This window comes from Triturus cristatus, chromosome 3_2 (genome assembly GCF_964204655.1).
Source record: "Triturus cristatus chromosome 3_2, aTriCri1.1, whole genome shotgun sequence".
Lineage (NCBI taxonomy): Eukaryota > Metazoa > Chordata > Amphibia > Caudata > Salamandridae > Triturus > Triturus cristatus.
Window position 1 is genome coordinate 849,298,370 of NC_140584.1, and position 18,002 is coordinate 849,316,371.

General features: G+C 45.1%; 1 protein-coding gene across 4 annotated transcripts in view; it reads right to left on the bottom strand.

The window, feature by feature from the left end:
- SPAG5 (sperm associated antigen 5) overlaps nucleotides 1-18,002 on the bottom strand; it is a 577,046-nt gene that overhangs the window by 113,399 nt on the left and 445,645 nt on the right. For all 4 annotated transcript variants that reach the window (XM_085649122.1, XM_085649121.1, XM_085649120.1 and 1 more), the window contains 2 exons: nucleotides 11,536-11,668; nucleotides 9,252-9,332 (listed from right to left, as the gene is read on the bottom strand). In XM_085649122.1, coding sequence (XP_085505248.1) covers nucleotides 9,252-9,332; nucleotides 11,536-11,668 — 214 coding nt within the window. The remainder of the gene's footprint in view (nucleotides 1-9,251; nucleotides 9,333-11,535; nucleotides 11,669-18,002) is intronic.

Genomic DNA, 18,002 nt, shown 5'->3' on the forward strand with positions numbered 1-18,002 from the left:
GCCATTTAAGTGGTCCCAAAGAACCACAGGAATCAAGGATTCTACTGAAGATTGTTTCTGGTCAAGAACAAACAAAAAAATCAGGCCAGTGAAGGCCAAGAAAGGATTCAAGAAAATTCAACAAATTCCTGAAAGACAATCTTTCCAAATAATAATCCTTCTTGAAGATTTTCTGTGCTTTAGGAAGGGAAGTAAATCACCTCCCTGCACCTTTAGAACACGCATATGTCCAAACCAGAGGTAGTGCCTGTGATTTGATTTTCAGTGGTGTGGAAGCATTATAAATTCATTGCACTTTCATGTGGACTAAATTCTGCACCCCGGGTCATTACAAAGTACCTAGCAACTGGTTTGTCAAGGTACCATCAAAGTAAGAGGCTTATTTCTCCACTGCCACTGGTATCGGCACATTCCAAGAACTAGGATGTACCTTGAACACGAGAAATCATCTATCTATCCTGTAACAAAATTGCAGTTACGAGGATCAATCTTGGATACTTAACTCAAGAAAGCTTTCCCCTCAGAAGAGTTTTATTTATTTATTACAAGTTTTATGTGAACTTGACCCATGGGTAGATGATCAGTAGTTGGTTATGGTAGGAATTTGCTCATTAGGAAGATCTTTGGTTCCCTCTTGAAGATTGATGTGTTTGGGATTCTTCTAATGTTTGGAGGAAGCAAGTTCCAGATTCTGGGGGCAGCTCCGGAGAAAGCTCGGTCGTAAGTTTTCTTCTTCTGAAAGATAGGAGGTTTCAACATCAGGTCTCTGGGATGGTCTGCCTCTTCCAGATAACTCAATTTTCTGGGCTAGGTACATTGGTTTTTTTTGTAGTAGAGCGCTTTGTGTGTAATACATGCCAGTTTAAACTGAATGCTGACTTCATATGGCAACCAGTTTAGAGCTTTCAAGCGTGGGGAAATGTGGTTGTATTTTCTAGAACCTGTAATGAATCTCGCTGACGCATTGAGACAAGCTTTTAGTGGTGCTGTGGAGATCTTGGGTAGTCGAGTTAATGTCGTACATCTGTATTCAATCCTTGAGATGACTAAGGACTGAACTACCAATTTGAGGTCTGAAGTAGTAATTAAAAGAGTTTCAATTTTCTATGGTAGTTCAGGTGAAAACGGGCACTTTTCGTCATTGATTTGATGTGTTTAGATTCTAATGGAGTGTTATTCCTAGCGATTTGGTTGAGTCAACTTGTACCAGGATGCAATTTAGCCCAGTGATCAGTTTGGTCCATTCCTCTACATCCGAGGAGCTTTTTCTGGGGGGATAGGGGGGGGGGGGGGGTGTGGAAGGAGGTTTATTAATAGGAATTCCGCTTTTTGCGAGTTTAGTTTAAGATGATTGCTAGTTAACCAATGTAACGATTTCGTTAATGCATTATTTATTATCCTGATCTCCTCCTGCGAAGAGATCGTGATGTAAACCTGGGTGTCGTCTGCATATATGTGATAGGAGATATTGACGTGCTGGAGAATTTCTGTAAGAGGTTTGACATAGGTTGAAAAGTGATGGAGATAATGTAACTCAAGACCAGGGCAAAGGTATTTTGCCTGAAGCAAACAGGTCTCATCAGGATATACAAATTTCTCTTAGGTGCGACATTTGACCCTGTGTTCAGGCAGGTCGCTCCCAACGCCGCACAGCTAGCTACACCTGTCTGTGCCCGTGATCCTCCACCCACTGCTGCCGCGAGTTTAAGCTCCCTGTGACCACTCTCGCTTCGCTCCTCGCTCTTTTCACTGTCACTGCTTTTCTTTCCACTGTATGTTGTGCTTTTCACTCACTGCTTTGCTTTGCCTCCTGGGCTACTGTGCCACCTTTTTCTGCTGTTTTAACTTTGTTTCCACTTGGGCTCCCTGCCCTTCTTTCCTGCCGCTGCGTCACCGCCCCCCTCGCGCTCCCATCCGCCTCCCAGCTGCTCCTCCCACCCACATCTCCTTCTTAATGGCGCCCGCTGGCGCCCCAAAAGCGCACCTAAGGCAAGCCCGTCTGCGCCCGTCCGCGCCTGGACCGCGCCAGACTCCCACGAGCTCCACGACACCAGACGCAGCTACGACACCAACTTCCTCTAAGCACTCAACGCCGGCAGATCCACCACCTGCCGACAACCAGCGCACTCCAGCACGTCCAGCCCCAACCACCAAAGCAGGTCACAACCATCTCAGATGCATACTGCTCAACACTCGCTCCGTCCACAGGCACGCCGTCGAACTCTGGGACCTGCTTGACTCATCCTCCCCGGACGTCGCTTTCCTGACAAAGACCTGGATGAACACCTCATCGGCACCCGACGTCGCCATAGCCATCCCGGATGGCTACAAGATCACCCGCAGGGATCGCGACAACAGACCGGGAGGGGGAATTGCCATCGTCCACAGAAATACCCTCAGAATCTCAATCAACACCGAAGGCAACATCAGCACCGCCGAACACCTGCACTTCCAGATCCACATCAATCCTAACACCACCCTCAGAGGAACCCTCGTGCACAGAGCTCCCGGACCCCGGCCACAGTTCAGCGACTCCATCACAGACGCCATAAGCTCGCACGCCCTGGCCTCCACAGACTACATCCTCTTTAGAGACCTGAACTTCCACCTCGAGAACGCCAACAACAGCAACTCCACCACCCTGCTCGACAACCTCGGACTCAAGCAGCGTGTTAAGACACCCACACACACTGCGGGACACACACTCGACCCCATTTTCTCTGCCAACAGACATATCACCTTCAGACACACCACCAAACTCCATTGGACCGACCACCACTGCATCCACTTCTCCTTCGAGAAAATCACCGCACACAACCACCAGCAAAGAATCCCCCACCGCAGCTGGAACAAGGTCACCAAAGACCAGCTAATCACCGCCCTCGCCCGAGACCCAACGACCAACCACACCCACACCCACACAGCCACCCGCAACCTCAGGCAATGGATCGACGATTGCGCCATCACTCTCGCCACGATCAAGAAACCCTCAAACAGATGCACTGACAGAAGGGCCATCTGGTTCACTGCCGACCTCCAGGCATCCAAGCAGGCCTGCCGAAGACTAGAGAAGAAATGGCGCCACGAGCAAACACCCGACAACCATGCAGCCCTCAAGAACGCCAGCTGCAGACACCACCAAAAGGATCTCCTTCAAGGAGCGCATAGATAACAACGCACACAACAGCAAAGAGCTCTTCAACATCGTGAAAGAACTCTCCCACCCCAGCTCCGACATCCCACCGTCACAAGACCTCTGAGACTCCCTAGCCATCTGCTTCCACTGCAAGATCGCAGACATCCACGACAGCTTCAACACCCAGCCTCCCCCGACAGCCGCCAAGACCCTAGACTCACCGCCCCCCAGTCACACCGGCCGACTGATCTACTGGAACCACGTCAACGATGAAGGTACCATCAAGACCATGAACACCATCAAGACCATGAACACCATCCACTCTGGCTCACCATCAGACCCCTGCCCCCACCACATCTTCAACAAAGTGAGCTCCATCATCGCAACCCAACTCTGGAAGATCTTCAACAGCTCATTTGAGACCGCCACCTTCCCGGAAAGCTGGAAGCACGCAGAGATCAACACCCTACTCAAGAAACCCAAGGCAGACCCAAAAGAATTCAAGAACTTCCGGCCCATCTCCCTGCTCCCGTTCCCGGCAAAAGACATCGAGAAGATCGTCAACCGACAACTGACCAGATTCCTTGAAGAGAACAATACCCTGGACGCGTCCCAACCCAATTTCCGCAGCAACCACAGCACCAAAACCGCCCTCATCGCCGCCATAGACATCAGGGCCCTGCTAGACAACAGCGAAACCACGGCCCTCATCCTCCTAGACCTCTCGGCCGCCTTCGACACCGTCTGCCACCACACCCTACGCACACGCCTCTACAACGCAGGGATCCGCGACAAAGCCCTGGACTGGATCACCTCCTTCCTCACCGACAGAGCCCAGAGAGTCCGCCTCCCTCCGTTCCGAAGCCACCAAGATCACCTGCGGCATACCCCAAGGATCATCCCTTAGCCCGACCCTCTTCAACGTCTACATGACGCCGCTCGCCAACATCGTCAGATCACACAACCTCAGCATCATCTCATACGCCAACGACTCCCAGCTGATCCTCTACCTCACCAAAGGCACCGCCACCGCCACCGCCAAACCCAACTTCCATGAAGGAATGAAGGCCATTGCCGAATGGATGAAGAGCAGTCGCCTGAAACTGAACTCGGACAAGACGGAGGTCCTCATCCTCGGCTGACACCCACCGACCACGCACGCAACCTGGGGTTCATCCTGGACCTATCTCTATCAATGACCCAGCAAGTTAACGCCGTCTCCTCCTCCTGCTTCAACACCCTCCGTATGCTTCGCAAGATCTACAGAGGGATCCCCGCCGGAACCAGAAGGAGGGTCACCCAGGCCCTCGTCACCAGCAGGCGGGACTACGACAACGCCCTCTACGCGGGAACCACGGGCAAACTCCAGAAGAGACTCCAACGCATACAAAACGCCTCCGCACGCCTCATCCTCGACACCCCCCGCCACAGCCACATCACTGCCCACCTGAGGGACCTGAACTGGCTCCCCGTCAACAAGAGGATCACTTTCAAGCTCCTCACCCACGCTCACAAAGCACTCCACAACGCCAGACCAGCATACCTCAACAAGCGACTCACCTTCTACACCCCCAACAGCCAGCTCCGCTCCGCTGAGCTCACCCTCGCCACTTCCCATGCATCCACCGAACAACCACTGGCGGCAGAGCCTTCTCCCACCTTGCCGCCAAGACATGGAAACACCCTCCCCATCCACGTGCGACAGACCCAGGACCTGCTGACCTTCAGGAGACTTCTCAAGACCTGGCTGTTCGAACGGTAGCAGCTCCCCCTCTCCCCTCAGCGCATTGAGACCCTCACGGGTGAGTAGCGTGTTCTACAAATTGTTTGATTGCTTCATTTAGGTCTCAGGTTGTCTTGCATCGGCATGATTCCTTTTTATAGGCTTCCGATGAGGCCCATTCATCTGAAGCGGGATATCCAGTGGAAACAGGCTACTGTCTTGTGAAGCAACATAGTGAAACTCACCATATGGCTCACCCAAGACTTGATGTGGTGGGGGATGCCATCAAAACTCAAAGGAGGTTTTTTGTTCTAACCTTTCACAAACAGGATAATCATGACAACAGCAGTGTTGCTGGAAGGATGCCAGAGCGGTCCATGAGAGGAATCTAGTCAGAGGTAGAAAAGAAACTCTACAAAAATATCCTCGAGGTATAGAGCATCAGATGAAGCCCCCGGACATTTCTCCTGAGGTTAGACAATCAAGCTGAATTATCTGGGCATACAATACAAACTTGACACACTACATCTGAAGAGGCACCGATGCTGTGGGTTCGGGCCATCGTCAATAAGGTGGACATTGTAGTGGGACATATCTCGGGATACCAAACCGTTCAAGCAGTCGCTCTTTTTCAGATTGCCACAAATGGAACTCTACCAGGAACAAGCAGAATACATCTTTGGAATGTGAGGTAAGTCAACCATAGACTAGTTTGCCACTCTATAAAACAAGCATTGATGGTACTGCGGGTTCAATCAGCTAGGGTCATAGGACAATGCTCTTTCGTTGACATGGCTGAACGTCTTCGCTTACACTTTCCCTCCATTTCCCGTCATTCCCCGAATGTTAAGGAAGGACAATGCAGATCACGGTTTCCTGATTTTGATTACCCTGGCATAACCTCATAAGTTTTGGTGCTGTGTCCTACTGAGGCTGTCCATGTACTAAACCGATCCAGTTGAAGAATCATTCCAGGCCCCTCTCCAGAAACAGAAAGATTCTTCATCCTGACAAAGTTGTTAAGCCTAACTGCTGATTACTTAGAGTACAACCCTTTGAATCGCCCTTCAATACTGCAGAGACATCTTAGTACAGGCAGTGTTGCAAACTCTACAAAGACTTGCAATGTTAAGTGGACACAATTCATTTAGTGCAAAGAAAAAGGGCCTTAACCCAATTGCTAGGCAGCTGCATCAGATGCTGGAGCTCGCCAAGAATGAACTCAAATAATCATCAGTCGGGGTTTACTTCTCTGCCAATGTCCAGATTGTAAAGAAGGGAACACTCTTCTTCATCTTTATTTTCACAGAGAATTATAAAACAATTTGTGAAATGACTCTTGAGTTTTTCCTCCAGTGAGATGTCTAAGTTTCATGGGAGCTAAACACTGTATTGGGCCAACTTCTGCTGCCTCCTTTCAAACCTATCCACAGAGAGTACTTAGTAGGGAGAGTCAGAGAATTACAGGCATTCTTGGTAAAGGAGCCATACCGTTGCTTCACCTAAGACAAGCAGAGTTTATGGATCAACCCAAGATTCATGCCAAAAGTCCCTACAGACTTTCACTTGAAAGAACCTGTCACCGTTCAATCTTTCATCCCCAAATCACCCACTACTGCAGAAAAAACCTTGCACTCGAAAGATGTCTGGAGGTGCATACAATTCTGTATATACAAAAATCAAGGAAATAAGATTTTTAGATTAATTATTTTCTCATTCGGACATCCTGGTTAAGGACACCCCGTTGCCCAAACATGGCATAGCACATTGGCAGTCTGCCTTCATCAGTTGTCTTAATAAGGCAAATTGTCTGCTCCTGTACAGAGTGAGGGTGCACTGCAAAAGATGTATAGCAACAACGGCTGCTCTCTACGAGTGTCTTTACAGAGCATTTTCTGTGCAGCCACCTGGAAAAGCAGACATACTTTCACCAGATATTACTGCCTGGATGTGAATACAGCAGCCCACTCAGCAATGAAAACAACAGTTCTATGCAGTGTTTCAATCAGATGAGCCTGCTTCCTGCTTAATTAAAATGTTATATTGCTTGCTATTTTGATTCAAGCATGTGGGTGGATATATGAAAGATCTAATGCTGGAAAAGAAATAAGTAATTTACTGGTAACCACAGTTTTCCAGCTTTGATATGGTGATACTTCCTGTACATAAGCAAGCAATTATTTTTTATTTTGAGATGTTTATAGAGTGCGTACATGACCCAAGGGTATCAGAGTGCTTTACAGTATTCACAAGTTGTCCACCCATAGGCTGGTGGTTACACAGACTGAGGTTACATTGAATGTTAAGTACAAGTTACATATTTCAGAACACATATGATGCCACAAGTGGGTTGGTGATTACATAGTACCTGTTGATTACAGGAGGTTCACCATTGTCAACAGTGGTTTGCATAGTTCCGCCATTTGCATGAAGTCAGAGTGTGTTGCTAGGTAGAGTGTTTCTGTCTGACTTTCAGTGGGGTTAGTAGGATTATCCATTTTTGTAACGGTAGGGAGGTGCCATGTGGAGAGAGATTAGGAGGAATTCTGTCTTAGGTTGGATTAGCTTTAAGTGGTTGGTAGATAGCTAGTGTTGAGCCTCTTTTAGGATTTTGTGGAGTGTCATCCACTTATAGGTGATAAACAAGAATGGCAAGTTTCTGGATCGCAGTCCTGGGCTCCATTAACTGCTTGAAGATAGAGGGTGACAAGATTAGGGGACTCCTTGATTTTTATGGGATGGACTAGAGAGCAAACTTTTTATTGTGATTAGCTGCAGTCTTAGGTTTAGTTTTGAAGTGAACCACTTTAAAACTATGCCACTAAAGACCATGCATGATTTTTGGCTGTTTATCAAGTGTTTTGGGGTTGACCGTGTTGAATGCCGAGAGAGGTCAAGGAGTATGACATGGTATGAGTCAACTGCATACAACATACTGAGGATGTCATCTCTGAGGATGTTTTTTTCCATACAGCAGCCCGCCCTAAGTACTGACTGTAAGTTGTCTGGTAGGTCATGGTTTTCTATGTGCTGACAGGGCTGGGATAGTACACATTTTTCAAGAGTGGTTACTAGGAAAGGTCCAAGAAGGGTAGGTTGTTAATAGACCCAAAGCTGTCGAGGTCGGAGTGACCTGTTCTAGATTTAAGCAGTCTGGGACTGATCCCTGGGTTAGTGAGGAATGAATTATATTGGTCTATACAGTTGTGAGGAGGTGTTGGAGTTCCTTGACTGAAGGTGAAGGGAAGGAGTGAGCTGTGTGTGTCAGTAGATTCAGGTCTGATATGACGGAGGTTTGTCTTCGAGTGATTTGAATTCCTGCCAAAATGCTTTCTTCAAGAGTTGGACGGGGGTGTGAGGTGGTTTAGTGTTTTTTGGTTCCTTGGTTAGATGTGTGGTTGATGAAGACTGTGTTGGGAGGGCAGCTGATCATGGAGAGTTCAACCTTAGTGATCTTGGCTGTGAAGAATTTGTCCTCAGTACTACAATGTAGCTGTTGTATTTTGGACGATGTTGGAGGAGGTTTGTTAGCTGACGACGTTGAAGTGTTTTTTGGGCTGTTTCCTGCCTTATCTAGCTGCGAACAGAAGGTGACTTTTGCTTTGAAGATGCACTTCTTGTCATACGGGTGTGAGGTGGGAGGATGAATGGTTTCGTCTCCATCTTCTCTTGGTTAGTCTGAGCGATCAACTTTCTTTGTTCAGCTCTTTGTTAAACCATAAGCATGATGGGTTGTTCTAGAGTCTTTTGAGTTTTAGTGGGGCACGATAGTGGAGTATGTTACTCATCGTTTTGTTGTAGTTAGTAGTCAAGTCATCGCCAGAGTGTTGGTCGTTAGAAGGTTATAGACAAAAGCTCATCCTTGCTGCTTTTTTTGTCTGTGTTTATTTGCATAGTGTTCCTTACCCAAAGTTTAGGTTTGAAAACCGACCTTTGAGTTTTTGATGTTCCTCATTTAGGTGAAGAGGATGGTGTAGTGGTCCGAACAATCTACTTGTTGAAGTCTACACTCAGGAAGTTAATATCGGCTAGAAGAAGGTCTAGGGAGGCCACCTTCTCGTGTGTTAGGAAGTTGCAATGTTGTGTAAGGTTGTTTTACAGAAAGTGTTTTAGATATGCCATCACGGTCTTTGACGGTTTTATACAGTTTTGCACCTACCATTTTTTGGGGCAAGGGGCTTGGGGGGGCAGTACAGTAGCTATCCTACCCCGTTATAAACTCGCTCTTGACAAACCAGAGTGAGCTCTGAAATTGGCTACCAGCCAAGCTTTTAATGTCTAAACAATGACTACCCATAGTTTATACATCAGTCATGAGAAGAGTCTGTTTCCTATCTCCCACACATACAGGCCACCCAAACAACTACAGCTTCATGGAACCCAGGCCCATACCTCAACTTCTTTCCTCTCACTCAGGAGCTGCAAGACAGTCACCTCTTGCTGTTGTACCATAGCCTGCAGCTGCTTTACATTCTGAAAGCACAAAAATATTTTTATTAAATATCCACTCAAGTTATTTCAGAAATACTCAGAGATGAACCACCCCCTCAGTTGTGTTGCATTTTGACTCAAGACACTAAAATGATTTAATAGAGAAATCTCATAAAAAAATAATCATGTACCAGGGACTAACCAACAGAGCACTTGGTTAAATAAAAAAAAAACGATAGCAAAGATTCCATCTGTTCAGTTCTTCAATACTGAAATGACTGATATGAAAGGGAGGCAAGACTCTTCTAAAGTCAAAGCAAAATAGCACAGCCAGAAGGGTGCACAAAAGATCAGGACACAGCTCTCAGAAAAAATCCATGTACGCAGGACTTTCATATCCATGGATCAATGAAACAAAAAGACCCACACTCAATAAAAGATCCCACACACGAGGCATCAGTCCCCAGCCATGGACACAACAATGCCAAGCTTGGAATGCATGCTCAGTAACACTGGAAAAATAGAGCATATAAGAAATGGAATAGAACAGGGCAAGTAGTAACACAATTAGGTGCAGCAAAACATTGCAGAGTCTTAAGACTCTTTAGAAGATAATTTCACTGTAGGTTTCTTGCAATGCCAGGACCCCCATCCTCCCCACCCGCTTTGGAGTAATTGCATGTTTTACAAAAACTTAAATCAATTACTTTTCCTACGGTGTCCCTGAAGTGATTTTGTATTGTTTTGACTTCAGGCACGTTCAAGTGACTGACCTTGCGTTTTCAGGTTATTCAAAACAGAGTTGCCAGGCTAAACAAGAAAATGTTGTTTCGCCTTCCTTGTAAAAACTCCACTGGCTCTCCATTCATAAAATAATTATGTTTAAAGGTCTGCTTCTGCCACAAAGTTCTTTACAATTACCGACCGACCTGCATTCCATGCTACTTGGATTTCATTTACTCTCTTCGGGGCTCTTCCAAGGCTATTTCCTTGTATAGAAAAAAACATACTATGTTTAAAAAACGTTTTTAAAAAAAAAATATTTGAAATGTTATTAAGTTTTATGGATACTTAAATAATGAGAAAAGAACGAATTCTGATTGTATAATTTCTGTAGACAGCGTAGTGACTACATCACTTTATAACCTGGTGGGATATCATCTGAAAACTAAAGGGAGAAGTGTTTTCTTTGAAAAAAAAGCTGTTCCCTTTGCTTTACAAGGGGTTGCTATTTTTCATTCTAAATTAGAGCATGCCATTGACCATGCCCGTAGTTCTTGGAGTGTACCATCAGAAGTTTCCCTTTTCTCTAGATGCATTCCTTTTAAGGTATACACTTCATTATCTGGATTCTTCAAGAACATAAAACCCAAAGAGAAAAGAAGCTACAAAAGGATAGATCCAAGTCATCTGGTGACAATTCCCACCACACAGTGTGTGGGAATGACATTGATTCTGCAGTGTTTAACTATGTCACTGCTGCATAGCAAACTAGAGACTGATGTACCAGTGTCACGTAAGAAAAAAAAAGGATCAGAATTTGGCACTGAATTTTTTCAAAGTATTTCTAACTAAGTGACCTGATGAAAAATGGGTTTGTAATATTAATAGAGTAAGCTCTCCTCCATTGTATTGTTTGAAACACAACAGTGGAATATCTTTGCACACATGTGGAATCCCCAGGGCACCATTTGCAGTAGTTTTTAAATCAGCAAAATGTAGTCAAATAAAGATAGCATGCATATATGTAGGCAACATTTTTATTAATACGTTTTTGTTCTCTTTTTTACCTGATCTAGGTATGAAAGACCTCTTGTGGCCTATCGCAAAAACTTGCTGTGGGCTTAGAGCCTGCCCACTGCTTCCATTAGATGGCTATATTGTCATGTATTTCCATTCTTCTTCTTTGATGCTTTCCTTTTCTTTATCACTTCACTACAGCATAGGCTATTTACCATCCTTTTGATTGCCTGACATATCCTTCAGCTTCTCTAATTTAGGGAACTTTATTTTTCTCTCCACACTCCATGAGAGGGCATGTGCTTTAAAGCTCTAACCCCTTGTCTTCAGTGTCCTGGCAACCAAATCCCGTCACCCACTGCCCAGACACTCCATGTTGCTCCGGTCGCCTCCTGCTTGCTCTCTCCCTTGTGTGCTGCTTTTTATCCTCTTCCACTTCTCCATTGCTTTTCTTACACTTCAGTTATTATTTACTGATCCACGTGGAATCCACCATCTCACTCACCTGCTGCCGGATACTGAGCGCCTCACCCAGGTGCTGGTTCTGCATTTTTAAAGACTCAATCTCCTCCTTGAGGTCCTCCACCTCCGATGTGTGTAGCAAGTTTAGACTCTGCAGCTCTGACTTTTGATCAGCACTGTGGAGAGAAATCGAAAAGCGGGTGAGAGGCTGCAGTGCAGGGTTACAAAGCAGCTAAAAATTGCGTTTGCTTCATGTAGATAAACATTCTTCCAGATCTTTGTTTATTAACTATGATCCTGTATGTACTGGACTAGCCTCTTCAAAACAGTCCATCCCTAGATTCCTGTATTTTACTTAGCTACTGTCATACCAGCAAGTCTTTGTCTGGTGGGGCCCCGACCCCAGCCCATTCAACACGATGTAGAGCTGCTACTGCAGCATTATTACGGAACATTTCCATTGCTAATCCAAATCACACAAGGAATGAGGTGAACAAAGCCATGGGTATATTAAACTTTATGTTTGGTGCTTAATGTCTTTAGTTTTATCAAGGTAGAATTTCAGAACTCAATGTCCAGCAAATGTAAAATCTTTTCTGCTGGAAAAGGGGGGGGGGGGGGGGGGTAAAATATTAGGTAAATGCGAAAATCCGACATTACATTTGGAAGGACGCCAGGATAAGTTATCACAATGTTGTCCTTGTACAAAACCATATATGGTTCTTTACTATATAAGCTTTTGATTTCATTAATTTTACTGGTGGAAGTTACACTAGACAGGATTTCTTTCTGGAAATATGTTGGCAAGTAAATAGGCTATATCGGAGGGCACTTTAAAGTAAAAAGGACTACATTCAGGTCCCAAGCAGGAGACAAGCTCCTCAAGAGAGGGAAAACCTTTTTATTTTTGTTCTAGAAAGTGATTAAACAAGTGGGATTTATAATTAAAAAATAAAAAAAAGGTTGAGATGGACTTTTTCTATAATAAAATGTGAATTCATAAAGCGCGCTACTGCCGGGAGGTGTCTATGCCCTAATCCAATAGGAAAAAATACAGAAGCAGTAGACTTATGGCAGTACAGCTAACTACTGGTTAAAAAGCCATGTTTTCAAGCCCTTCCAGAACGGAAGCAATTGCGTAATGTTTTTGATATCATGGGGGAGAATGTTACAAAGTTTGGAGGTACAAGTAAAACTTCTGCCTCCCCACTTTGCCCTTCTGACTCTGGGAACAATTACGCTACCTGCTGAGGATGAACGTAAGGTTCTGGAGGGAGTGCACCAGCAAAAACGTTGACTCAAGCAAAGGGGACCAGATTTATGTAATGCCTTGAAAGCTAAACAAATGGCTTGAAAGGCAGTCCGTTTTTCCATAGGAAGCCAACGTAGTTTAATCAAGGCTTGTGAGGCCGATTGGTATTTAAGAATGCCTACAATAGGCAAGCTCTGCATTTTGCACCACTTGTAGCTTATTTAAAAGCGTTTTCTGTACATTGATGAACCGAACATTGTAATAGGCCTGTATCGACAAAAAGGAGGGCAGTCCCCACAGACTTCTGCAGCTCCTGTGGGATGAACGGAATAGCCTTCCTAAGCAGTTTCAAGATGTAGAAGGAGGAACAAGTACTGACGTTGATCTGATTTTCAGATGACAGTGAAACATGAATCTTGAAAATGGAATGGGAATATTTCCCAACTCTTGTAGCCACCATATATGTGACCAAAATGAGGTGTTGTTTCCAAATAACAAAACCTTTATTTAACCAAGTTGAGCTTTAAACAATTTTCATTCATTAATTTGCTGACCTGTGGGATGTAGTTGTAAAATCTTCCAGCGGTGTCTACAGGGTTGCTGGCCACTAACACAACAATTTGGGTGTCGTCGGCATAAGACACCACTGAAAAAACAATTGTCTTAAGATGGGCCGACGAGGAAATATCAAGATTAAAAAGGGTGATGCTTAAGAACGATCCTTGCGGCACGCCGCAAGGGAGGGAAAATGAATATGAGGTGAATTTGACCAAGGAGAAATGCAGCTCACGGCCAAACAAAAAGATTTTAGCAAAGCAAGAGCCGTATCTCTAATACCTAGGGAGTAAAGACGTCCAATGAGCAGGTCATGACTGACTGTCAAATTATGGGGAAAGAGCCAATAGCGGCTAAATGTTCCTTTACTGTAGAAAACTGCAGCCGGCTTTAGCTAAATCAAGAAGATATGAAACTAACACTTCCTCTTGACATCTGGTTGAATCAATGTTTTTATGGACACACCAGATGCAGAACCTCTTCCATTTGAAAGAATATTAAGTTCTAGAGGACAGACATCTGGCTTCTCTCAAATGTTCATGCAATTCTGAGGAAGATTTAAATGTCCTTATTGGATGCCAATGATAATTAGACCGGACCAGTCAGGGTTCGTGCCAGGACGGTCCACCTCGCATAACCTCCGCACGCTGTTCGCTCTACTCCACTACCTAGCCCAGCATGTAACTACAATAGCTGCACTACTAGATGCTACCAAAGCATTTGATTCTTTAGAATGGACATTTTTGTTCACTTTAACTCGCCTAGGACTGAGCCCTATGTTCATACAGCACATTAAGTTACTGTACACCCAACCCACGGCCCGGATCAGAGTGAATGGGTTAACATCAGAGCCCATCAAAATCACGCGTGGTACACATCAAGGGTGCCCGCTGTCGCCATTACAATTTGCGATAGTGACTGAACCACTAGCGGCCAGACTCAGACAGCATCACACCAACTGAAGCATTGGCTTTACCACCAGGGGGCTCATAGTGTCCCATGTATGCAGATGATATTATGCTGTACTTGGTTGACCCGGCGGCAAATTACGAACCTGTAACCAGAGAGCTAGTATGATATGGGGGCATTTCAAGCATCCAGGTAAACTGGGCAAAATGCATCATTCTTCCACTTACCTCAGGCACAACAGTGTTTAACACTGAATACCAGATCTAATGGGCAGACGGCCCGGTTCGCTATCTGGGGATCTGGATGAGCGGCAACTTACAATAAATGTGGTCAGCAAATTATGGCAGAACGATTGATTGGGTTGAGTATAAAATACAGAGGTGGAAGAACTTACCGATCTCCTTGGCGGGGCGAATTGCCAAAATAATATTTCCCAAACTGCTATATTTATTCACCAATATCCCGATGCCACTGCCCACATGTTTTTTCAAGCGACTCAGGTCACTTATGATCGAGTTGGTATGGGCTGGTAAACAACCTAGAATAGCTTGGGAGGTACTCACACTGCCCCTGCCCCTGGAACAAGGGGGGGGGGACCCCAGATTTTGCTCTATACGCATATATTGCACAGGCCCAGTACTTACAAATCTGGCTATACCCAATACCTTTCCAACCCCAAGTGGCCATAGAAATTAATAAAGTAGCACCACTCCCAATGAACACGGCACTTTATAAGGAATACACACACACCCACGAGAAGAAATCAACACCACAGAAGCATTGAGATGGGCATGGCATGAGTTAAGCAAAAGGGCAAAAATACCCAACCTATATGCGCAGGCCATGCCGTTAGCCAATAACCCACAGATCACCCCACTGTTAGACAGACAGGCACAAAGCAGGGCAAGACTACACAAACTGACCAATGGCACAGATCTATTCCCAGACGCCCACTTTTTTACGCTCCAACACATGTGTAGCACAACACAGCCAACCGCACTGGATACCTTATTTTACTACCAAATAAGATCCGCGTGTCGGGCTAGATATACCTCGTTCCCCGATGCACCTCTGCCGCTGTCAGCCCTAGAACATATGCTAACAGTAAATTCTGCCCGCAAGCTTGTGACGCGCATTTATACGACCACCCAAAGAGAATCCCCAATCGTCGTTCCAATGTCTCGCACGAGGTGGCAGGTAGATGTGGGAGCACCAATCACGGAAGAACAGTGGAGAATCTGCAGCAGACAGCTGAAGAAACTATCCCCAAACTATAGGCTACGACTAATCCACTTTAAACATATTAATTACCTTTATCCCCCCCCCACACAGTTACACCGCATGGGATGGAAAGCGGATGCGTCCTGCTAGTGCTGTAGATGCCCAGAGGCAAATTTCCTACATGTAGCGTAGGAGTGTAGATCCACAGCCACGTTCTGGACCACAGCACTCAACTATATTGAGTCCATCACCGGGCAGCCAATACCAAGAGCCCCCATGGTGACACTGCTATACTATGTACAGGATACCTAACCTGCTGCTAGGCGGTTAACGGCACTGTTATTATTGCTAGCAAAAAGACAGGTTGCACTACATTGGGGAGCAGCAACCCCTCCAACAACGCAAGCCTGGGTACGGGATATCACATATTGCAGGGACCAATTGACCTGTTACTGGGAGCTACTGCCTGAAAGATCCCGCCCCAACGATATATGGGCCTGTTCACGAGCTGGCTACAGCATATAGATATAGACGAGATAAAGTAACCCATGTCAGACGCAATGAGCAAATACCACCCCATCCATGCTGGCAGACATTGTGAAAGACAGGCATACAGGTGACACAATATTAAGGATGATTAATTCATTTTAGGACTATAGAAGCCCTTCCCAACTCACATTATGAGGATAACGTGGTACAAATGTCACTGGCAACGCAAGGAACTGTTAATACTATAAACAAAGCGGCACTGTTATGTACATTGTTAATGTTCTCTGATGTCTATGCAAAATATCAATAAAAAAAAAGGAAAACAAATTACGTTATTGGAAGAGTAGGGGTGACAAGCTGTGAAGTTCCATAATGGAAAGTTTGGTTGCAGGATTTGTTTCCAAACTTGAATAGGAGATCTGATTTGAACTGCAGACTATTGTGTGGTCATTCCAATTGGTGTACAATGTTGTTGTCTCACCACTGGTGTGGCCACTCTAGAGCAATGAGAATCATCCTTGTCTGGTCTTTCGGTAGCATGAGGAATACTGGTGGGATTAGCGGGTTGAGAGGAAATGCATAGATAAATGTCTTCGACCAAGTTATCAAAAGCATTCTTCAGAGCGCCTGGTTAGGGATATCAGGATGCACAATTTGAGCATTTCAAGTTGTCTGCATTTGCGACTAAAGCTACAGCTACCTCTGGAAACTCCCATTTGCAAATGAGTTCATGCAGGACATCGTTGCTTAGCACCCATTCATAATTCTCATGAACTGCTCTGCTGAGAGAATCTACTTTCACATTTTGAACACCAGGTAGATTGACTGCGGTGATGAGCAGATTCCTGACAATCAGCCAAATCCAAATCATCTGGGATTCTTGAGACAGTGCTCTGGAAAACATGACTCATTACCTGTAGATGAAATTCGTTGTTGTTTTATTGTCTGCTTGAACAAGCAGAGCTGTCATTCTGAACCTCAGTAGAAAACACTTGAGAACTAAATTGACGGTTCAACTCCAGGAGTTTGATGTGGTAAGTCTTTTCTTTCTCCAACCATATTCCACAATTCTGAAGGCCATTTAAGTGGGCTCCCCAATCTAACTGGGAACTATTGGTCTCTTAAGTCTAGAATAGAATGACAGGATGAAAGGAAACACCCTTCAGAAGATGAATTGATTGGCACAGCCAAGGGCAGGAGTAAATTGCAGCCTGAAAAAGGATTAACTCAACTTAACAGCTGCTTGAGAATTGGCACCACTGGTCTTCCAGGCACTGTTATAATGGTCTCATCTGCAGGCAGACACTTTGAACAAGAAAGATACAGGGCACCATTGAGCCCAGAAGAGACTACATTTGATGGTTCTTTCATCTTTCCAGCACTTCAGATAGACAGAACACAATCTCTCCTCTTACAGATCACGTGACTCGGAATGCTCTCATGAAATGTATGGATTGGACTGGAAATGCTGTAGACTTGAAATGACGCACTCTGATCACCAGTTGTTCAAGCACTGAGTGTCATGTTGCAGTAAAGCTGTGCTTCTTGAGGTGTCGGTGCCGCTATATGCTAGTCATCCAGGTAGTGATAGACAACATTTTTCATCTTCCTGATATGTGCCGCCACCACTGCCATTTACTTCAAAATGGTTTGTGATGCCGACCAGAGGCTGAAAAGAAAGACTTTTTTGTATTAGTACTGGGCATTTCTCAGTAGAAGTCTTAGGGATTTGCAATGCTTCTTAAAGATGGGGATGTAAAATAAATATGCATCTTGAAGATTTATGGCACACATAGAATACCCCTGATGGAACTGAGGGTATATGTGGTGAAGTCCCAACATCAAAAACTACTCTTGCTTTATGTACTTGTTGCCCTCAGTTCTACAATAAGAATGATGTTCCTGCTTTGGTGCCTTCTTTGGAACCACAAAGTAAGAGGAGTAAACTCTCTATCCTATTTGAGATAGAGGGAGGGGCTCCACTGCTGCTTTGATCAGAAGTGTTGACCTCCAAATGAAGTCACTCTTAATGGTACTGCGTAGTCTTGTTTGGAGGAATAGATGGAGGAGATGAGGGGGAGAGA